A 25,312-nucleotide genomic window follows, 5' to 3' on the forward strand; every position below is an offset into this window, starting at 1 on the left:
TTCGACGGTGCGGCATGATGTGTGAGATGGCCTCCGTCTGTTTCCTCACTGCCGAAAACTGCTGGGCAAAGTCATCAATGGTGTCGCCGAAGAGACCGAACTGAGAGACGGGGGTGTTGAGAAAGCAGGCATATCTCGACCAAGTTCAGCAACAGGTGGCATTCCTGAACCACGACGGTGGCCATCACCCACCCCAGTGTATTTGTGAGATTTATTATGAGGGCTTGTTTAAGGACCCGTCAATTTCAACAAGCGTCAGACATGCTTGTGTAGCGTCTCGTGTGCCTTGCGTCCTAAACATAAAATGTTTAGGTCACTGTGTCAAGTTAAATATAGTTTAATACTCAATCTTTAAATACATCTTGAGATCCCTTAGTTCGAATTTGCGCTTCATCAAATGTTTTGAACACAAGAACGTAAAGAATGTCTGTTTTGCACTGTCTGGTGGTTTTCTTTACTATATAAACTGTGCGTTGCCATACAACTGAAATTTAAAATACAGCCCTCTTGAGTAAACAGGTGGTACTACAAGCTTGCATTTCTCAAGAATCTTCCTTATTACAATCCGGGGGGCATTGCAATTAATTGCGTACATTTTTTTAATGCGTTATTTTTAATAAAATGAATCGCACTGAATTAACGTGTTAAATCGACAGCCCTAGCAGAAAGAAATGAGATTGGAGGCATTGAAACGGTGGTCAAAAGCCCCACCTTACCAGCCTTAATTGATTAATTGACATGTTTTGTGGACAGATGTGTCTCACCACTCTTGAGCAGAGCAATTTGATCATTCTGACAGAGCTGACGGAATCCTGGGATGCGTTTAGCAAATTCCACCACGTACTGAACGGCATCGGTCAGCTGCATCGCACAGTGCTGCCACATCTCATCCATCGACTAGAGAGAGAGAGAGAGAGAGAGAGAGAGAGAGTGAAACCAGATGCCGGAGAGAACTGAGACTGGAGAACATTTTTAAAGTATATGTTCATATTTAAGCCCAAAGTATCCTTCAATTCTGACACGAATGTTCAGCATCTGCGTACAGTTGAACACGAGCCAGTCAAAGTATACTTCATTTGACAGTGCGTGCATACACTGGTGGTTGGCTTATGCCCGTTACAACTGCTACGAGACACCAGACTATTTTTCTTCAGGAGTTTAGACCTATAAAGATGTCTTGATATGTGATGTCTATCACATGTGTTCTTGACATGCACATCCACTATTGACATTTTTACCTTTTTCTCCTGTTGTTTACTGATGATTAGATCTTCTTCTCGTGCATATTTGTGACAACAATGGCTCAAATGGGAGTGTTGCCACCTTTTGGACCCACTAATAGACCTTCTTTGATTTTTAAAGTGAATGACAATGAGGCTGTGAGGGATAGACTTACAGTCTCTTCAATTGGCTGTACTGCAGTTTTATGTGTTTTTGGATCGTTCCACAGATAAATATAAATATCTGTCCAAGAACATTCAGTATACAAAGAACTCCAGACAACATGAGTTGTGTAAAATCTGTTGTGATTTAGGAGCTTCATACAGCTTTATACCATTTGTGCTGTTGAAGAGATGTTAAGTCTATCCCTCAAAGCCTTGATGTCACTCATTCCCATAAAAAATCAAAGATGGCGCTAGCATGAATAAGGTCTAGTTATTATCTAGTATTAGTGCAAATATTTCCAGGTGCATGCCCATTCTACTCATTCGAAGACCTATGGTTAGAAAAATTGGGCTGTGCACTCTCAGTGCTGGAGAACTCTCCTGATGATGAGATTTGTGTCAAGTGTCCTGTACGCTGACGCTCAGCATTCACATCTAACCGAATGATACTTTTGGCTTTACAGTCAAAAGTTTGGACACACCAGAAATGTTTCTTATGATCTTAAAGACCTTTTGATCTAAATGATAATACCTAAATGCTAGAAGGAAAAGCCAACCAATGCCCAACATACATGGAACTCCTTTAAAACTGTTTATGAGTCATCACAGGTGAATACTTCATAAAGCTGTTTAAAGGAATGCCCAGAGTGGGCTGAGCTGTAATCTAGACATAGGGTGGCTTCTGCTGCAGTATCTCCTTCTGGAAGTTCCTCTTTTCTTATTTTAAACAATTTGATAGAATATCTGAGTATTTTATTTGGAATGGTAAATGACCTTGGTTGCATTTCAGTAAGTTACATAGACCAATTGACAAAGGAGGTTTATGCCTCCCCAAAATGTTGTTTTATTACTATGCTTTTAATCTCAGACACCTGGCCCATTGGTCTCTTTCACCTGAGACAGCCTTGCCCCAATCTCAACATTGCAAATTCTTTCTATCAAATTGCCTAGAGAAGTGAAAATACATCCCATTATTTCACACTTACATTCAGTATTGACAAAGGTTTCCCGTATGTTCAATTTTGATACTTACCTAAACTAGTGTAATGAATAGCAGACAGATAATTTATAGAGGATGGAAGTCATTTGGTGCACCCTCATTTCAAGAATGATTCACCGATTTGGGCAGGGTGGCGGCATTTTAAAAGATGTCATAAAAACAGCTTGGCAAAATAGACACTTATGGTAAGAAATGGGACAAATACATGGTGTAATTTAGGCTTTGACCACAGGGATATTTGTTGAGGGACAGGGTGGAGTTGGGGAGGGGGAAATAATGGGAGTTAAGTTGGTTCTCTGTGTATATGATTTGTTTATTCCATATTTCACATAATAATCAATAATAAAGTTAACAGCAAAAATGTTATTTTTATAACACATTTTAATATAATGTTATTCACAAAAATCAAAGTATGGCATATCAGGGTAATCAAATGATTGTTTTAAGATAATTTAACTTTACAAAGTAAAATAATACAAAGGCTTTGAAAATAAAATGTAATAAAAGTTCTGTTCATCAATATCTGTTGCAAAGATTTGGCTACACATTGTTTTCTCCTAGGGCTTTTTTCCCCTGCTCAAACATACCAACATGAATATGATCACACTGGAGTTTGCAAAGCTCAACAGGTTGCTGTACTTCCAATAATATTGTGAGAATTTATATATATATATATATATATATATATATATATATATATATATATATATATATATATATATATATAAATAAAAGTAATGAAGAAGTTAGAATGTAAGGTAGCTTTGATTTATTTAATGTTTTGTGATCACTACCAACAAAATACTTCCATTTGTCTTGTTTAATTGTTTTAATGACTTTACTGTCATTCTACAACCTCAATTCCAAAAAAGTTGGGACAGTACGAGAAATGCTAATAAAATAAAAAAGGAGTGATTTGTAAATTATATTCACCCTTTGCTAAATTGAAAACACTACAACAATTAATTCAGTCATTTGAAATCAGTTGATTTCAACAAGCTCCAAATAAGTTGAGACAGGGGCAATTTAAAACTAATAACAGTTTGACAAGTTAAAATAACAAGGTGATGTGAAACAGGAGATGTTGAACACTTGAGGCAATCGTGTCATAAGGAGCATCCAAAAACAGCCTAGTCCTTCAAGAGCAATTAAGGATCATTCGAGATTTGTCAATTTGCCTACAGATGCTTCAGCAAATAATCCAGGACTGTTTATAATTAAATAATTAAAACACCAAAAATGTTCCCCGAAGACAAATTGGAAGGATTTTAAGCATTTCACCCTCTACAGTGCCTTATTGTTAAAATATTAAAGGAATCTGGTCAAATATTGGTGTGTAAAGGGCAAGACGAAAACCACTTCTGAATGCACGTGATCTCTGATGCCTCAGACATCAATGTCTTAAAAAACATAATTAATCTGTCATGGATATATGATTACTTAAGTAAACCTTTGTTAGTCAACACAGATGCAGGTTAAGACTTTACAATGCAAGCAGAAGTCCTAGATCAACACTGTCCAGAAGCGTTGCTGACTTCTCTGGGCTCTGTCTCATCTTAGATCGAAAGTAGTGGAACCATGTTTTTTGGTCCGATTAGTCCACATTTCAAATCATTTTGGAAAAAAAAAACAGTTGTCGTGTTCTCCTGGCCAAAGAGGAAAAGGACCATCTAAGCTGTTATTGGTATCAGGTCCAAAAGCCAGTGTCTGTATGGCCAGGGGTGTGCCAGATTAATGCAGACAGATATGTAAAAATCTTGGAGCAGCATACTGCCATCCAGCACCGTCTTTTTCAGGGATGTCACGGAATTTTCAGCTGGACAACCTCAAACCACATACTGGCAGAATAAGAGAGAGTGCGGGTGCTAGATCCTCACCATCTCCAATTGAGAATGTGTGGTGCATTATGAAGTGCACAATATGGCAATAAAGACCCATACAATTGTGCAGCTGAAGACCTGCATAATGGATGAATGGGGGAAAATTCCACTTTGTCTTCAGTGCCTAAATCCTTAATACGTAGGTGTTATTAGATGAAATGGTGATGTTTCACAATGTTAAACAAGAGTGTGTTGCAGTCATCTGATTTAAAATGACTGTACATTTTCAATTAAATTTACAAGGTAAAACATCATACAATTTTTAGATGTAGTGCTTTCAATATAACAAATGGTGAATATAATTCACTCCTTTTTGTGTTATTATAATTTTCGTGCTGTCCCAACTTTTTTGGAATTGGGGTTGTAATGTGGAAAACATAAAATTATAATGAGATGAGGTGTACAGTAAATAATTACAAATACAGTAGAACAAGTAAGAGTGTTCAAATGTATGAATGGTAGTGTATATGTAGATTTTAAATCAGAAAGAGAAGGTAAGAATGTTACTATTATCACAGTGTTTCATGTGGTCATCACGGTAACTGTTATGTTAGTAATAGAATAATGAAGGAGTTGTACCTTGCTCTGGTAAGCATGGATCTCCTCCCTGCTGAAAACCTTCCATCTGAGAGACTGCAACTCCTCTGGACGATACTGAGTTGTCTCTCTGTGGGAACGCACAATACTCGCACAAAGCTCCTCTGCCAAAAATGTAGATTAAAAAAGGGACAAATTTTTGGTCAGAATTCACAACATTGAAACACTGCTTTACATAGTTTAATATTCTGTACTTTAAAACCATTAAACCTGGGGTTTCAAACTTTTTGATTCCAAAGTTTATCTTGTGTATCTTTCATAGTATAAAATAATCATGATTAACCTTATTTCCAAACAGTCTTTGAAACTGTATTAATGCCAGATTCACTGAGACTGCATTTAATTAAAATATGAACCAAAATGTACCCCAAAAAATGTGTACAATCATTTCATTTAAAATTTCTGCAGACCCCCTAAGCACTTGTTGCCAAGGACCACAGTTTGAATTCCCCCTTTTTAAACTACTCTATAATGCCACAACGCACATTTGATCTTTCAGACATCACTCTGTTTTAAACTGCATTTGTCTCTCACCTATGTGCAGAGAGGTTGAGTAGCCAAAAAATGAGCTTTCAGGGTCAAAAGGTCGAAACCCTATTTCACTGCCTGGTATGTTTATGATGGCCTCTGGTGTAGACCTTGTGGAGTCAAAGCCTGAGAGAGAAAAAAAGAAAATATCAAGATCAATATGTTATAAGAAGGGAAAATAATTTCTGTGGTGGTTGAAAAAAGAGAACTTCTCACCTCTAACAGCTGCCAGGCTGTTGCAATCACCCCTCCTGTGGGAGCCCCTGCAGGCCAGACCAGGAGCCTGGGACTCGCTTCTGCGACACTCCAGGTATGGATGCACCTCTGGTGGACAGCCTGGCAGTTCGGGCTCCACAGAATAGGGGTAGGCTGGAGGCAGATTAGGAATGAGATGTGATGTCTGTTCTCGGGGCTCTTTGCTGGGCCGGTAGGCTGGTAGAGGCTGGGGTTCTTGAACTGAGTTGCCCTGAAGACGCTGCTGCTGCCGGTGTCTCTCAACTTCTGCAAACAGCGAGTCTCTCTGACGCTTGGACATGCGACCAAACTTCACAGCTGAGGAGAAGATACAATGGAAAACATATCACTAATTACATGGTTACATAATAGATTTCAATAAACAGTTTTTGATACAAAATGTGTCAAAATGTTATTCCTTAAATGTATACTTTTGCATTCAAATAAAGCATCAATCCATTCAGTCCAACATCTATTCATTCATTCATTCATTTATTCAAATGCACCCATCTATTATTTCAACGTCTATTCATCCATCCATTCCAAGACATAAATCCTTCCATCCACCCATTCAAAAATACATTTATCCAAACATATTCATTCATTCATCCATCCATCCATTCATCCACCCATCCATACAAGCATCCATTCAAACACATTCATCCATCCAGTCAAGCATCCATCCATCCATCCATTCAAACACATCCATCCCTACAGCAATTAATTAATCTATTCATCCATCCATCCATTAAACACATTCATCTATCCATTCAAACATCCTTCCATCCATTAATTTATCCATTCATTCAAACACATTCATCCATCCATTCATCCATCCATACATTTAAATACATTCATCCATCTATTCATATATCCATTTCTCCATCCATCCATTCAGTCATCCATCTATCCATCCATCCATTTAAATACATTTATCCATCCATTAATTTATCCATCCATCCATTTAAACACATCCATCCATCCATCCTTTCAAACACCTTCATCCATCCATCCATTCAAACATCCATCCATTATTTCATCCATCGATCCAGTTATCCAGTTATCCATACATCCATTCATTTAGCCATCCATCTATCCATTAAAAACATTCATCCCACCATCCATTCAAACATCCATCCATCTATTAATTTATCCATCATCCATCCATCCATACAAACACATTCATCCATCCATCTATCATCCATCCATATAAACACATTCATCCATCCATCTATTCATTTATCCATCCATTCATTCAAACACATTCACCCATCCATCCATCCATGCAAATGTCCATTCATCCATTCCTCCCTCCAACCATCCATTAATTCATTTATCCATCCATACATTCAAACACATTCATCCATCTATCCATCCATCTGGTCAAACATCCATTCAACAGACAGTTGTCCTGGTTGGCCCCTTCTGCCAGGAGACAGTCTCACTGGTTACAATTTATTTTTAAAAGTTTTTACTTGAATTATCCAGTTTATCTCAAGCAACACTTGGTGGTTTATAATTCGCTATACAGCCTGCGATACAATGATCAGATTTTTTTTGTTGTTCCTAGAGTTAAAAGACAAGTAGGGAAATATGCATTTTGTTTTAAGGCTCCATATGATTGGAACAATCTTCCTCTTTTTATCCGTTCTTTAACTTCACTTACAGCGTTTCGAAGGGCTCTCGGGGAATATTTTAGGAATATTTGTCTTTGTTTCAAGTTTTGTTTGTTTGACCATGGGCTTCATTGGTCATGTGTTTATTATTTCTAATTTTTATGTCTTCATTTTTATTCTATTTATTATTAATGTTATTTTCATCCTTAATGTTTTTTTTTTTTTTTTGTGTTACTCTTAGTCCTTGACCTTGTGCAATGCTAGTCATGTGGTTGTTTTTCTGTCATGTTATCTATGGGGATCGTGTTGGGTGGGGTGGGGTTGAGCATTGTGAGCTGGTGTGTGTGTATTGTTGTGTTTTGTGTTGTTTTTGACCGTGATATTTGCTCTGCTGTTTTGGTTCTTTTTTTTTGTTTTTTTGCTTTGATGTATTGGAGGACCCCCTCGAAAACGAGATGCTTCATCTCAAGGGGTTAATCGTAATAAAGATATGTTTATAATAATAATTCATCCATCCATCTAGTCAAACATCCATCATCCATGCAAAGAACCATCCATCCATTCAAATGTCCATTCGTTCATCCAGCCATCCATCCATTCAAATATCCATTCATCCAAGCATCCATCCATTATTTGATCCATCAATCCAGTTATCCATACATCCATTAATTTATTTATCCATCCATCCATCCATTCATCCATCCATTAATTCATCCATTCATCCATCCATTCAAACATCCATCCTTTAATTAATTTATCCATCCATTCAAACACATTCATCCATCAATCCATCCATCTCTCCATCTATTCATCCATCCATTCATTTATCCATCCATCCATTTAAACACATTCAGTCAAACATCCATCTAATCAAACATCCATCCATCCATCCATCCATCCATCCATTAATGTATCCATCCATCCATTCAAACACATTCATACATCCATTTAGACAAACATCCATCCATCCATCCATCCATCCATCCATCCATTTAAACACATTCATCCATCTATACATCCGTAGTCAAACATCCATCCATGAAAACATCCATCTATCCATCCATTCATCCATTCAAACTCATTCATCCATTCAAACTCATTCATCCATCCATTCATCCAAACATTCATCCATCCATCCATTTAAACACATTCATCCATCTATTAAAATATCCATCCATCCTCCATCCATCCATCCATCCATCCATCCATCCATCCATTCAAATACATTCATCCATCCATCCATCCATCCATCCATCCAACTAGTCAAACATCCATCCATCCAACCAACTAGTCAAACATCCATCCATTCAAACATCCATCCATCCATCATTCAATTCATCCATCCATCCATCTATTCAAACATTTATCTATCAATCCAAATATCCATCCATCCATCCATCCACTCAAATCCATTAATTTGTTCATCCATCCATTTATTTATCAACCATCCATCCATCCATTCAAATACATGCATCCATCCATTCAAGCACATCCATCCAGCCAGCCATTAATTAATTCATGAATTTGTGAATTCATCAACCATATCACCCTGCAGCTCTCACCTGGTTGCCCACTAAAGCTAAGAAGGGTTGAGGCTGGCCAGTACCTGAATTGGAGGCCTCCTGGGGAAACTAAGGTTGCTGCTGGAAGTGGTATTAAGGAGGCCAGCATGGGGTGCATACCCTGCAGTCTGTGCGGGTCCTAATGCCCCAGTATATTAACAGGGACACCATACTATAAAAAGCACCATCTTTCGGATGAGATGTTAAACTGAGGTCTTGACTCTCCGTGGTCATTAAAAATACCAGGGCACTTCTTGTAAAGAGTAGGGATATAACCCCAGTGTACTGGCTAAAATACCCCCATTGGCCCTTATCTATCATGGCCTATTAATAATCCCCATCCCTGAATTGGCTACAGCACTCTCCTCTCCTCTCCACCAATAGCTAATGTGTGGTGGGTGTTCTGGCACACTATGACTGCCCTCACATCATCCAGGTTGATGCTGCACACTATAACTTTCCCCTATACAATGTAAAGTGCTTTATAAATGTAAGGAATTATTATTATTATTATTATCATTAATTAATTAATTCATTCATTCATTTATTCATTCATGTATTTAAACACCATCCATCCATTCAAATATCCATTCCTCCCTCCCTCCCTCCCTCCCTCCCTCCCTCCCTCACTCACTCCATCCATCCATCAGTTTAAACACATCCATCCATTCATCCAGTCAAATATTTATTCCTCTCTCCATCCATCCATCGATCCATCCATACTTTCTCACCATCACGGCTCATGCCCTGAGCAACACATTTTTTGAGGCGGCAGCTCTGGCAGCGGTTGCGGCTGGCACGGTCAATAGGACAGTTACTCTGCCTGGAACATGAATACTGCACACTGGAGGACTGACTTCTGCGGAAGAACCCCTGTGGAGACAGAAAGGTGGGATTAGAAAGAAGTGGTAAAGAAGATCTGAGCAGTATGATCCAGTTTGTGCCTCCCATTACATCCATGCCAAAATAACAATATGTGATATTAGTAAGAAATGCAATGCTTACCTTGCAACCCTCACAAGTGATAACTCCATAATGAACACCTGACGACTTATCTCCACAGATCTTACATGGGATCACCTCTATCTGAGCTGTAGACACACACACACACACACACACACACACACACACACACACACACACAAAATAATAACACAGTGCTTTCATTCAGATCAAATAACTAGCCAGCAGAGGGCAGTATCTTGAATTCAGCATATCGCTGTGCCTTCTTCCTAACACAGAATAGACTGATCCTTATCAAATTGAATGAATGCAATTAAGGCATAAAATGTCTTAAAACAAGATTTTAAGAGTTGAATTGAAAATAAAGTATGCCACTGATTCTTGAGATAAGGGACAAAACTGTCCCTTACACACAAAATTAATCTTTATGTTAATAATCAAGAATTTCATAATAATAAAAATACTGGACAAGTCAAATCTAAAGGAAATTTGTATACTTACGTCTTTCATTACTTTTTTTAATAACATCAATAGAAGTTTTTAAAATGCATGGTTTTTCCTTGGAAGCACATGTAAATTAAACTGTACTCAGCAAGAGGTCACAATGATAAACTGCCAAATAAATTGTTAAAATATTTTAATAAAATTCAAAAATACAAATATCAAATGAAAATTAGAGATCTGTAAGATATCAAACAATACATAAAGTACATTTTAAATTCTATAAAAAAACCCTGCATATTAAAGTTGTGTCCTCACTTTTTGTGAACTCCATCTGATTTGTGTCCTCACTTTGTGTCATCTCAGATTTTTTTTTTATAATTCTGAATAAATCAGACACTGTCATGGTTATCTTTGTTCCCCCTTATGCTCATGGTGGCTACAACAGTAGGACACATGTCTAGTATGTTTCATATTTTTTATATTTGAAACAACAATGTTTAAGTCTCTGTGGTAACAGTTTCAACATGTCAACTCCATCATTTCCATCATAATACTTTGTGTTAGATTGTGGAATAAACTTTGGCATTTTAGTTTAAGTTATAGAGGCAGCATCAACTGAGGAAAGAATCAAATGGCTATAAAGTACAACACATGGTTAAGGTGGAAAAATATTACATTTTGTCATCTCCGTCAGAATTTTCAGAATAGTGTGAAAACAGGAAAAACTTTATAGAATGTATTTTATCACTTAACTCCTTTACTGAACACTATTATTAGATAATTAAATATTTTACACTCTCTTTGGATGGATCAAATTAAATGGATGTTTTTTTGTGTCTGATGGAGTTGATACAAATCACTGTAATATGTGAATTATGAAGTGAATAGTCAATTTTCAGAAGAAAAAAAAAAGCCTTACATGGTTCATCAAATAAGATTTTAAATGTTTTGTCCCTTATCTCGAGAATCAGTGATGTGATAGTGTTCATTGTGTTTATGGTTCATGCTAAAATAGCAAGACAAGGAATAGTACCTTGTCCCAAAGCATATTCTGAGATAAATGAATACACTGATTAAAACAGAATAAAATGAAACAGTTTATGACTACACACTCTGGAGTAAATTTGTAGCTAAATATTTAAAACTACAGTTCACATTCATTGTAATTATGTATACAAACACAAATACACAGAGCTATGAATAAAAAAAAACTGGAACACAGAAACACACACACACACACACACACACACACACACACACACACACACACACACACACACATGTTGTAACAGACTAAAAATAATCTCTAAAAGCCACATTAGAAATCCTAATCTAATGAACTGACAGACAGAGAGAGAGAGAGAGAGGAAAGCAGAGTTATGGCGAATGAATGAACGAACGAACAAATGTATGCACGTACATACATACGCACTTACTTATATATACAAATGAATGAACGAATGAACGAACTAATGAATTAATAAATTGAAGAGATGTCATGGACTGTGCAATTGTGAATAGCACCTCATTGTTATTATAGCAAATTAAATGTAACAATAATATCAGAAGCAACGAAATGCAAAAGTTACAGGTCTATGTGTGTCATCATACTACATGTTTAAAATTCATAAATTTGTATATGCAATGTAACACTGGGTCTGTATGGTCCTGGGGTGAACAAACAAAAAATAAGTGTGTGTGTGTGTGTATGTGTCTATGTTTTCAGTCAAAATGACAGTAAATCTAACCAACTTATTTCTTCGATTCCAGCAAATTTATGTGGCTAAGTGATGTGGTCACATCGTCCAGTACCAAGGAACATACATGCACACACAAAAAAGTACACACACAAACGCAGCCATGCACACATACAGGCTGGAGGAAGTCAATGTGAAAGAGAGATAAAAAGGAACACGATATGAGGCAGAGAATGATATTAAGTCAGTTCACAAGGAATACATTATACATGGAATACAAGACTGCCAGTTGGGGTTCTCTCAGAGTCTCTAGATCTGTCCTGTTATTGTGGGAGAATTATGGTATTTAAATTAATAAAGAAAAGGTGACCTGAGTTGTGGAATATGTCACGTCAACCTGACCTTTTCATGTCAAAAAATTAAAGCTTCTTTTGATGAGTTTATCAAAGCCTGTGCATTGGGTAAATCAGAGAAGGGCATTTTTCTCACAAAAACAACAACGTAAAGAAAAATCAAATAACACCTCATAAAAAAAGGGGGAGATTCACGAAGAGAGACTGACAGTGAGGGAATATTTGTGTGTGAGGAGGTGGACACGAAGGTGTAAACCTCAGAGTCTTTTTAAGTGGTTTACTGGCTTCTCTTTCGCTCTGACTTTCCCTCTTTCATGCAGTATCTTGCTCTTTCTTTCCCTCTCTCTGTCTCGCTCACAAAGGATGCGACTGCCAGTAATGTGCTCTTTCATCTGTGTTTTTACTGCCAGGAATGTCCACCCCCCCCCCCTCCTCTCTACGCCCCTCTCATTCTCATTCTCTTTTCTCCCAATCCCAACATCTCCCAAAGTAGCTTTGGTGGAAATAATAATCTGATACATCACATCACTCTATCAAATATTGCTTTGTGAGGAATCAAAACATCTCAGATTTCTTGAATCAGTTGTGTGTAGTAAGGGCATAGTACATTTGTAGTTTTTCACAAATTTAAAAACTAGTTCTTATAAGCTATTTGGAAGGTTATTTTGGTGGGTTAAATATCTAATTGTGAGATAGTTTTTTTCTTGTCTGTGTTAAGATTGGAAATCAAGAATTAATTCATATTCAGAACCTACTAGAACTGAAAGATTTTCATTACTTTGGTTCCATTTTTATATGTCTGCATTCTTCCTCCAATAAAGATTGAGCACTGTACTACAGTATTTCCTGCACCTCTATCAGTGGCCATGCTTTGTATACTACGTATGCTGCTATATCTACAGCATGGCTAAATAAATTATGTTTAAATTGAGATGTTTGTGAATGGGTGACTCTTATTAACCAGATCTTTTTAATAAATCAGTCAAAAAGACTCATGTTGTTCATAAAATGATTTTTAGCTTTATATGACAAATGGTGGATAGCCTGTGATGGAAGCATCTGCCACAGTGCAGCTTTTGCACCCCTATAGTCTAGTGGAACTGCAGAAATACACGACAAACTAACCAATAGGTGTTGCTGCAGTGGAGTGGGGTGTAAAGATGGTGTGTGAATGTGAACTGTTGTCCTAATGACTGTGGTTAAAATCCGTGTAACCTACTAAAATAGATAAAAATGAACATTAATGTTGATATCATTGCAGTTATTTGGGCACGGTAAATGTCGAGGAGTGCAGAGAAGGGTTTGATCCACTGTATTACTAATACTGTAGTAACCAAGTTTCAATGCAATTAATTGGGGAATGCCCAATTATATACCACCATATTAGTGTAACACCAATATGGTGGTTTATAATTGGGCATTCCCCAATATGGAATGCCCAATTCCCACTACTTACTATTGCCTCATGGTGGCACAGTTACTCACTTCAATCCGGGTGGCGGAGGAAAAGTCTCAGTTGCCTCTGCTTCGGAGACAGTTAATCCGCGCATCTGATCACGTGGCTTGTTGTGCATGACACTTCGGAGACTCTCATCATGTGGAGGCTCATGCTATTCTCCGCAATCCACACACAACTTACCACACGCATTGAGAACGAAAACCACTAATCGTGACCACGAGGATGTTACCCCATGTGACTCTACCTTCCCTAGCAACCGGGCCAATTTGGTTGCTTAGGAGACCTGGCTGGAGTCACTCAGCATGCCCTGGATATGAACTCGCAACTCCAGGGTTGGTAGTCAGCATTAATAGTCGCTGAGCTACCCAGGACCCATGGTAACAAAATACCATGGTCAAACTATGGTTAAAAATTTCAACTTTGTTTATAACCCTTGTGGCCAAATTTACTTTGAGGTCCTTAGAAGACAAAAATGTCCACCTCAAAAAACTGCCATAATAATATGATAATAATATTAAGCACAACTATCTTAATATTATTTTCCACTTTCAATTTTTTATTTTTGATGCATTATAATTTTTTGTGCACTGTCAGATAAAAACTCACACTCAGTACCTTAGAGGACAAAAATGTCCACATCAAAAAACTACAATAAAAATATTAAATATTAATATTATTTTCCACTTCAAATAGAGTTAATTTTTTTTTACCAACATCAGTACTGATCATAACTACCAAATATTCATTCATTTTCAGGATTGTAACCCTTTAAATGCCAGTTTGTTTACATAATGCCACTGTTGTTTTTACACACACACACGCACATACACACAAACACACACATTTTTAAATTTTAGCTGTATCATTTATTCAGTTGGCCTGCAGTGCTCTATAACACACTAAACAGAAAACAGGAAAAATGCATGTCTTTGCTCCATAGGCTAAACATGAGAAAAATGGCACAATCTGGTGGAAAATACAATTTCTTTCATTTTGAAGCCAGGGCGCTGTAATGAAAGTATAATATCATGGAATTCATGATTTTATGCATTAATGGCACTATGCAATAGTTGCAATGCATTTTCCACACATCTGATTGACGACAAGAAAAATGCTGATTTTAATGTTGTTGTTACATTTTTACCATTAAACTGAACTTTGCACAAGTACAAATTGGATAGCCTACATTAATTTTAAACAACGACACACATTTTCAAAGAAAAAGTTCTGTATTCTGTATCTTATGTACTGTACTCTGTCCATGCACAACATACTGAATAAATAAGTATTGTTTAGAAGTTAGGAGAACATTTTATAAAAGAATCATTAATTTAAATGTTCAGGAAATGGACTCATTAAGTGGAATCAGAATCGGAACCAGAATTGAACAATAACTGGTCAAATTCTTGTGTGTGCAGTGAGTAATGCAGGTGTGTGTGCCTGTGTGTATGTTTCTGTATCAGTCTGAGTGTGTGCCACTGTGTCAAGTCTGAGGTGTGTCTTGGTTTGGGTAAGTGCTGTGTTGTAAAGTGCTGAGTTGTAAAGTGAGTTGTAAAGTGAGTATGTGTTCAAGAGTGAACTGAGAAGGTGTGAATGTGTGAAGGGGTGTATTGCATTATAAGGTATCTGAACATGAGGGTAAGGATGCTAAAAGGTGCTGTAAGCACTGTTAACGATTCTGTAACTTTGGAGCTGGAGAGCAGCAGCGCATTGTCTCAATGTTGTCAAACTTGTCAAAAGAAATTATAGTAAAATTTTGTTGTCGCACAACTTCATATGCAACTGCTAATGAAGCTATATATTTCGTTTGACTTGAATGATCCGCTTCAACTACTACGCTCTCAGCTTCCTGCTGCCTATGGATTACCCTGTGAACATGAAAATGATGAACAGGTAGAAAGAGCCTCAAAGATTGGCTGTATAAAAAAAATCATGGTTTTGTTTGCCGTTTACAGAGCCCAGGGGATTCATATTGCTTGACATTGAAAAATGCCTAAAGCGATATACTTCAACAATAACCATATATCTTTCTGACCAATCTCGTGCCTTATTCTCTGTCACACTTTTTTTCTGCAGCAAACTGTTGTGTATAAATGCTATTAAAAACTTTTGCAAATAGAAAAGATTAGAATAGAAGAACAGGGAGCCCTGCAACAGATGTCATGGCCCCCGCAGAGCCCCCCACTGATCGTGTCAGTCAGAGATTACAACAAGAGACAGAAGCAATTGAGACTAAATAGATAGAAGAACTGTGGTGAATTCTTCTATCTACCACCAGGAACATCCTATCTACCACCAACCAAGAAAAGTTGAGTTTGCATTTCCATTGCAGTTTAGTGCCACCTCACCATAGGTGGGATTATAGGCCGCCTCTACTGCTGTGACATCATATTAAACACGACACAAACTGACCAAAACAATAACACGACCGCTAGCTGTTAGCTACTAGCTCATTGTGCTGCATAAAGCAGTTGTTTCATGATGATTTTACACAAGTGTAACAGTTAAATTGGCCTGGTTGTTTTAGAAGCAAGCTTCCAGTAGCTGGTCAACTAAATAAAGTGAAGAGTATAGAGTTAACATAACAAAACATAGCATCCTCCATCGTGGATCAATGCCAGTCCAGGGCACTCTCCCTGCTATTGCTTGCAGGTTTAGATCGGGTCCACTTTTCCTTGATAGTTCTGTAGTCACTTTTAAGTTCGTTTTTTCACTTTTCCCTACACTGTTGGTAGGCCAACATCTGAGACACTTCCTGAGAGACTTTATCGTTTTGCTCATCACTAACGACTGGAACGTCTGCACCTCGTTTATTGACCATGGCGTGGTTTTGTGTACAGCCATTTTTTTTTTTCACAATTCGAAAGTTGAGTGAACAAATTATACTGTTATCGCTGTTGCAAACTTTAAAACTAGCGGGTTGATGTTGAGTGTCGGAAATCCAGTGACGCTGCTAGTGATGATTCTTCCTGACCAATCAGTGATCTGCAGGATTTTGATGTCACATTTAGTATCGGCTCGGCTCGCTTGGAACCTCGACCGAGGTGGTATTAAAAAAAGTATCAGGTACCAGGTACTATCCACAGTGGAAAACCCCAAAAAAGCGAGCAGAGTCGAATTGAGTCGAGATGTACCGTGCAGTGGAATAGCCCCACAGGTGTACCTAAGAGAATTGGTGCGCTTTTAAAAGAGACCTATTATGCCCCTTTTTACAGATGTAATATAAGTCTCACGTGTCCCCAGAAACTGTGAAGTTTCAGCTCAAAATACCCACGGATCATTTAATATATCATGTTGTAAATGCCCCGTTTTGGGTGGAATCATAAACACACTATTTATGTGTGTGTCCCTTTAAATGGAAATGAGCTGCTGCTCCCCGCCCCCGACATAGCTCTGGTCTCCGTGAATTCAATCATTGACAATGGTAACTTAAGCCGCATTAGTCATGGAATCAGCTAACAAGCACATTCGGAAAGGCGATATGCAAACATTCACAAAATATAAAGTGCGATCTTCAGGATATAAAGCTGGAACATGAACAGTTGGTACTGATCCATGATTGAGAATAAAAACATTTGAAAATCTTGCTTTATATTGACACTCATTCACAAAGCAGTCCAGTGTAAAATGATTTGCACAAACATACACACATTTATTTATATTTTGGGGCACATTTCCTTCAAATTGTCCACTGCGTCTTCAGTGGCTCTGATCCCGGGAGCGCATGAAGACTCTTATGTTCACTTATACAGCCAACAACAGAACACTTATGATGCTTTCGAAGCTGAGACGTTATTCTTCTCATTGTATCTGCTCAGGCACGGAAATAAATGGTGGACTGTGTGTAGATCACTCAGGGGAGGATCTATGATAATAGGGTGGAGTCCATCACCAGTCGCGGGCAAGGCCTGCTCTAACGTGACGTCACTTTAACTGTTACTAGAAATATAAGAAAGAGGAGTGGGTGGACTTTTAACATTGTAGGGTGGTTGTGTACACACACTGCCGACTCACATTTATGTACAGACACCATGTAAAAGTGAATTTTGCATAACAGGTCCCCTTTAAAGGCAAAGGCCACATCGAACATTGATTTAGCTTATTAATGTTTACTGGACTTTATATGATATTAAGTGATAAATGAAAACTATTTATCTAATTATTTTTGAAGACATCCTCATTACGCACCATTTTTCATAAGTGTCTAAAACTTGTTCACATGCACACACACACAAATACTCCAAATCAAGACAAATATCTCCATATAGACAAAAACCTCTCATTCTCATTCTATCTCTATGATACCACAAGCTGATTAAGAGCAAATATTCTCTCTTTTTTCTCTTCTCTGCAATCTCATCACCTTCACCGCATGCTGATACCTACAAAGTGTTTCTCATCTCTGTTCACTCTTTATCATTCCATCCAAAGTGCAGAGAAAGTGATGGAAATATACCAAAGATAAGAACCATCCTACATTTTGCATGGGAGCTATACGTAAAAACCCAGTGTCCAATCTCATGAGTTTAACAATCTTAAGCATCATTACACACAATAATCAAGCCTCTTAAAACGTTAATTTTATACAGAAAAAAAAACATTTGTCATATTTCTTTATGTAATTCAAAATAAGACATATAAGACATAACAAACTATTAGCAGTTACTAATAGGTACTTACCATAGTAGATTTGCATAAAACTTTGACTTATCCATACAAATATTGTTCCAAAAATGGTTAAAAATGGAGCAAAAATGTAACTAAACCAAATTTCAAGAAAGCATAATCTAGGCTAAAACTGAACAAATAAAAAGTTGCCTGTCGAAATGTGCAGTAGCCAATTTTGCACTATGATCAAGCAACTTCCAGTTGTGTGATTGTATCTCTCCTGTCATACAGACATACAGACAAGAAATGAAGATACTGTCTCATATATTTCTGATTGACTGTAACTAAGATGCAAGATGTGATATGTCGTAAATGATTATCTTTGATGTGCTGCTGATAGAGGAAAATTACATAAAACTATACTACAACTTCAGTATTTAGGTCAGAAAAAATGGCGGGACTACTGCAAAGAATCCTCTGTTGTTGTTCTGTAGATTCATGATTTTTAAACTTTTGAAAGTTTGTAGAAAACAGCCCTGCAATACTCAAAACTCATTTCAGATGCCCAAGTTCTCTAAAAGGGATATGTTTTAACAAATTATAAAAATAAAATACATTCTGAACTTGGTAAAGATTTAAGACACAACGTTAATGAAATAAATTACCATTGTAGTATTCTGTTTTTATTCTTTGTTTTACAAGGCACTCTCCAAGTCTCCAATAATAAAAAGCCTTTACTTAAATTGACCAAATACATTAAAAACCACTGTGTATTGGCAGACAAACTGCTTTTCATCACGGCCCTTTTTCTAAGTTAGTTTACCCTCATAATTTTGGAATTGTTATAGCCCCAGCAATGAGCACCTCTCTTTTCTAAAGTTACTTTTAAGCCAAGGCAGTGTTCTTCTATTTTTCTTTATCATATAGATAGGATAACTAGTCTCCCTGTGTTTGGATTCAGTGGTTCTGTCTCTATTCTTCTTCTGAAATCTCCATCACAGCATTTTGCACTGTAAACTACCGAAAAACCACAAAGTTCCACTAACGGAAATCCTCGAGATGAACACAAGAGTGCTGTGACAGGACAAAAAAAGAAAGCAAGAGAAAGAATGAAAGAGAGAGGAAAGGAGAAAACCTGAAAAACATCAAGAGCCAGTGTCTTTCAAAGAGACACAGTATACAGATACACATGCGCTGAGATGAACTAATGAATTTGAAAGATTATTACATATATTGAAACATTTAATTGAAATGAATTAACACCATTATATCTAATGCTCTAGAGTGGTATAAAACAAACTGAATAACCATTTAATTATTATGTCCTAATTTTAATAAAAAAAATATAAAAAAATCCATTATGGCTTAAGGTTTTGCATGTCATCATCCAATAAATAATATTAAAATAAAACATTGTTTAACAAAAAATTGTTAAATCAAATAGATTAATAACCTTTGTCAAACAATTGATAGTAAAACTCCTTTAACAGCAAAAACATTATCTGAGCTCAGGACAAAACTAATAACATTTATACATCCTAGTAATGAAAAGTATTTTTTTACAATTAAGTAAAAATATTTCTAAAATGAATATTACTGTTGCCAAGATAAATCATGAATTGCTAATTAAAGAACTACATGCATATAAAAATTCAACAAAGATGTACCACCACAAAAAAACATTTTCTGTCACAGGAAAAAGTGGCAACAGATAAGATGTTAAAGTTAAGTTAAATAAGAAATTAATGCTGAGCATGTTGTTTCAGGCATACACACAAAGAATCACATTTTACTCTCATTGTCTATATTAACATATCTGAATATGTCTATAAACGATCTCGAAGCTGGACTATTTTAAAAACATTCTGAATGGAAAAGCTTTATGAGTACACGGGGAAAGAAAATCTTTTTGATTTTCAAGGTTTCAGGAGACTGAAGGTATAAGTCATGATTTCAATGTCTTTGAAGATTTAAAGACATTTAAGAACAAGAGTGAAAAAAGGTGTGAAACCCCCCCACACAAAAAAGGGGTAAATATCCACAGTAATATACTTTAGTATGCACAAGTTTCAACTTTGCTTTCAAAGCATTCAGTTTCATAAGCATCGGCTCTATATTTAAACAGAACCGATTCATTTTCATTTATGTTTAAAACAAAAAACAAAAAAACAAGTAAACTCTCAAATTGAATTTTGGATAATTTTTTTTCTTTATGACTGATACACCTCGCTGCTTGGCAACAAAGGAGGAAAACTACACCCAAAATGTAGGTGATGGAAAATGGCATCAAACAAAAACTCTGCACGCACACCTGTGCACATACACACATATGTTTGTGCATATATACACACAGACTCACACACTGAACGGGTGACCACAGCGCCAAACAGCCGTGCAGCTGGTGAAGCATTAAATGGCAGCATGTTCAGAATGTGTGTGTGTGTATGTGTGTGTGCAGTTAGAATCTAGTGCAACACTGCAAAATGTCTTGCTGTGCATGTTTTCTTAATGTTTGTAAAGTGAATTTGAACAAAGTCATCGATTTTTTAATTCCAGCTCCGAGGGTGTTATAGGTCCTCCTGATGATAACTAACTCTTGTTCAATGTGACATCTATAGCGCTGCTACTCTCTGTCTAATATTAACACACAGGCCTTGTGGAATGAAAACCTGTTGAGAACGTTAATGCCCCTATAAGCAGCGGAACAAGAGTAAACTGACTTTACAGACACACACAAACACACAAGCAGGTACCCAGTTGATAGGACATAATTTTGTTCTTACACTAATTTTAATAACTACTATGGCTGACAATCGATTAAAAATGTTAATCATTAAAATTTATTACATGATGTACCGATTAATTAATCGCGATTAATCACATTTAATTGCATATACAAATATTTGCTGAGAAAGCCCCTCATATAACAATATTAAATATATAATGATGACATAATGATACATAGTTCTCTTTAAATATGTAAAATTTATTTATATATATATATATATATATATATATATATATATATATATATATATATATAAATATATATATTTAGATAATTAAAATGCATTACATTCTTGTAGCAGAAGAGTTAATCATTGATAAGACAATACAAAGCAGCTTTAGAATACAATGTATTGTTTACTACCATATTATTGATCATAAGTCAATCATTGGCATACAATTCACAGCAATCCATTACACAAGTGAATTTGTCAATCATTTCGAGATTTATTATGAGGGCTTGTTTAAGGACCCGTCAATTTCAACAAACGTCAGACATGCTTGTGTAGCTTCTCTGGTGCGTTGCGTCATAAACATAAAATTTTTAGGTCACTGTGTCAAGTTAAATATAGTTTAATACTTAGAACACGTCTTGAGATCCCTTAGTTCGAATATGTGCTCCATCAAATGTTTTGAACGCAAGAACGTAAAGCATGTCTGTGTTCTGTCTGCTGGATGGTTGTTTTCTTCACTGTATAAACTGCGCGTTGCCACACAGCTGAAGTTTCAATTACTGCTCTCTGAAGTAAGCTTGCATTTCTCAGGAATCTTCCTTATTACAATCCGGGGTCATTGCGATTAATTACGTTCATTTTTTTAACGCGTTATCTTTAATAAAATGAATTACACTGAATTAACGCATTAAATCGACAGCCCTAATAACTACATGTTATCCCCAATTCTGTCCCTTACAGAAACCTTATAGCATTTACATTTTAATTAAGACATTTCTGACATTTCAAGAAATGTTGCCTGAATAACAAAACACATAAACACCAGTCAAAATGATGTGTAATAATCACTTTTTCATGACATATGATACAATAGTTATCGTTATAAAACACTATCAGTCATTCTTTCATGGTGTCATTACAATTTGTCAATCTAAAAAAAAGCAAGAAAGAAAGAAAAAAAAAGCTTTCAGCAGGTTCTGGACAGCGAGCGTGAGAGCTTCCGGGCAAACCAGCATCAGATGATGCAAGGTGATAATATACAACAGTGCAGCTGACTTCAGCAAGTCCTGCTTGAATTGTTGCAATTTTGACAAGCAGATATTCAACCACATACATGATGTGGGCTGCTATGGAAAATTCAATTTTAGGGGACTGTAAAAAATGCCTGATTTAGAGTAATGTCGGAATGATGTAGCACTTAAAATCGTCTTTATCTTTTAGCAGTTGAAACAATTTTCTTTGCGATTGTGTTTTCCTCTCTTTTGTAGGCCTAACAAACACCCTGACAGTGAACGGAGGATGTTCAAGTGTTTCATAAAGCGAATGCTTATCTGAGTTTGTTTAATTAATGAGATAATCTGCATGCAGTACATGATTTATCTGTGCACTCTTCATCATATCTACAGCTGTGGTTCTGATTATCACAGCCACAAAGCATGAGATAAACTAATAATCGATTGATCTGGCCATTAAACAATATTGTGGCTTTGGCAAGCATGGTATGAAAATTAGTTGTCATTATGAAACATTAAGGCAATGAGCCTTCAACTTTTAAATTGATTAGATGATATTATAACTGTTTATAATAACTGTCACTGTTTCTATTGTTAATTCCTTATAGAGTTTAAGGATATGAAAAAATATTTTTCACAAAATCAGAAATAGACATAGTCACAGTTAATATATGATAGTTTTGCAAAATGTAACTAACTGACAGAATTCTGAATATTAGATGAGTTTTGGCAATTTGAACATCTCGCTACATCTTAACTACAGAAAAGACCTAGCAAATTGTTACTTATCATCATGGACTATTTCATTACTGTCATATTGCAGACTTGTTATATAATTCTGCTTCAAATTAAGAATAGAGTTTTTAGATAGTTAAATCTATTTAAAAGATTTACCATCGGCTTCAAAGATGATTATTCAGTTTTTCATATCAAACCCAAATTTAGACTAAACCTCTAATGTTATGCTTTAAGTTCAAAGGCAAATTGTGGAATAGTGTGGCATATTTAATTATGAAAATCCTTATTAATAACCAGAGCGGGAAAATGTAGAGTCACACACCCACGCTGCACCTCTCCACGCAAACTACATATGAGTCTACAATCATATAACTGTCAGCTACTGTAAAAGCTATTAATAAATTACATGAGGAAAAACAAACATAAAGCAAGTTTGAAAAAAGTATTAAAAATAAAAGAAGCTGCATGGTAACTTCTATACATTAATAAATAAATAAACCTTTCGGCAAAGCAGATTAATCAGATATTTAAACCATATTAGGATTGTACTGAGACTCTACACCCTAAAGATAACTCTGGTGTTAGTTATTTTGTGCTGTATTGTTGTATCTTTGGTTTTAATCAGGACATCCTGCAAATCAGAATCCTAACCTCATAATAAACGTATGTTAGACCATCACTGCTTTCTGTATTCGTACTATATCCTGTGGATATTCATCATCCACCTCAACTCAAACACAAAGTAAAGTTTTGGACATTTCAGTAACCATGGTTCAGTTAACATGGCGGCAATAGTTGTGTACAACTACAAACAACCGAAACTACATAGAATGAAACTCGAAAGAAAAAGGTGAATATCTTTAGGCTAAAAAGGCTCAAAACATTGGATGATGCCTATCTAAGTATTTTATTTTAAATTTGATAAGTGACAAGAAAGGCAGTGTGGAAGAAAAAAAAAATTGGTTCTTCCAGTTGTCTTTTGTGATGTACGTTGCGCTAAGAAAACATAAACCATCAGGTCGACTTCAGTGAGATGTAAACAAGCATTTGTCACACACCCACACAAACACTGATTAAAATACACACTAATAAGAATACTTCCTAGGCCAAGCACACAGACACAAACACAAATGCCTACCTCGCATCATTTTCACAGCATGTGTGAACTGCTGTCTTTCTCTTGTGAAGATATACGTCTAAATCACTTATTATGATTGAAAGCTCTGTTTCACACTGTCAATCAGATTGCTTCTTTAACAGACGAGGTTGTCGCTATGTGGTAGATGTCAGAGGGATTAGGTGGTTTTCTGTTGAGGTGTGACAGAGAGAGACAGCATTTGTGTGTGTTTCTATCTGAGAGTGAAAAGAGAGAGAGGGCCTGTCCCTTTCAGACAAACTAACAGCAAATAGGTACACCTCTCTCTCTCTCTCTCTCTCTCTCTCTCTCTCTCTCTCTCTTCTAAGGAACTTTTTGTGCTGTTTTTCTGTCCGTCTATAGTTGGACTCTATAGGTTTCTCTTTCTCTTTCCATTTAAGTAGTGAGCTGCTTGTCTCTTTAAGCTTGTCTTTGCATCCTTCTTCCTGAAATTATATGTTCCCTCCTTGCAGTACCTCTGTATTACTCACTCCATTCTTCTTTCTCTAATGTTAAGTGTTTAACTCAGCTAAATAAATACCTGTCACAACAGAGCAAGAGTAAATTACATGTTCACATTTTCACATATGCATTCAGTGAAGTTTTTTTGTGTATTCATTGAGAAATGTAATGTTTAAAGCTGTAAATTAGCTCCTCAAGTAAAGTGTTGACTTTTCTCTTGGCTATTATTTTCAATGAGGAAGCATTGTACAGAAAGGATGTGAAGGTGGTCTGATTGGTGGGAGAGAGCTTTGGTGTTAACAACCTGTTTAAGTTCATCATGTGATATTGCTGTCACAGCATACGGCAGAGTCTTGCTTTTGCTTGTCATTATGAATCATGGTGCCACCACATTCTAGGTGTTTTCTAAACCACCTACAAAATGTTTTCTTACTTTTTTATTGAGTGAAATTTTAGAAATATGTTATTTTGAGGAGGATCTGAAAAAAGGAAAATACGGAAGTAGATGGCCTAATAAGGTTTTATTTAAATATGCTAAACCATAAATGGAAGAGGGAAGGCAAGAGAGATACTACACAATGTGCACTAATATAATCAAATGCAAAGGCGGGAAGTGTTTTAAACAGCATCTCTATACAAAAATACTCTCAGATCTTATCTTGATTCAGATGGAGCACA

General features: G+C 36.4%; 1 protein-coding gene across 4 annotated transcripts in view; it reads right to left on the minus strand.

Annotated features, from left to right (window-relative positions):
* LOC127657999 (nuclear receptor ROR-alpha A-like) overlaps positions 1-25,312 on the minus strand; it is a 67,558-nt gene that overhangs the window by 5,135 nt on the left and 37,111 nt on the right. For 2 of the 4 annotated variants that reach the window (XM_052147055.1, XM_052147053.1), the window contains 6 exons: positions 9,808-9,893; positions 9,534-9,675; positions 5,607-5,942; positions 5,397-5,516; positions 4,845-4,966; positions 765-897 (listed from right to left, as the gene is read on the minus strand). In XM_052147055.1, the coding sequence (XP_052003015.1) occupies positions 765-897; positions 4,845-4,966; positions 5,397-5,516; positions 5,607-5,942; positions 9,534-9,675; positions 9,808-9,893 (939 nt within the window). Of the gene's footprint in view, positions 1-764; positions 898-4,844; positions 4,967-5,396; positions 5,517-5,606; positions 5,943-9,533; positions 9,676-9,807; positions 9,894-24,175; positions 24,374-25,312 lie in introns of those variants that run through there. The other 2 variants (XM_052147056.1, XM_052147054.1) reach the window with 2 other exon arrangements.

This window comes from Xyrauchen texanus, chromosome 17 (genome assembly GCF_025860055.1).
Source record: "Xyrauchen texanus isolate HMW12.3.18 chromosome 17, RBS_HiC_50CHRs, whole genome shotgun sequence".
NCBI lineage: Eukaryota > Metazoa > Chordata > Actinopteri > Cypriniformes > Catostomidae > Xyrauchen > Xyrauchen texanus.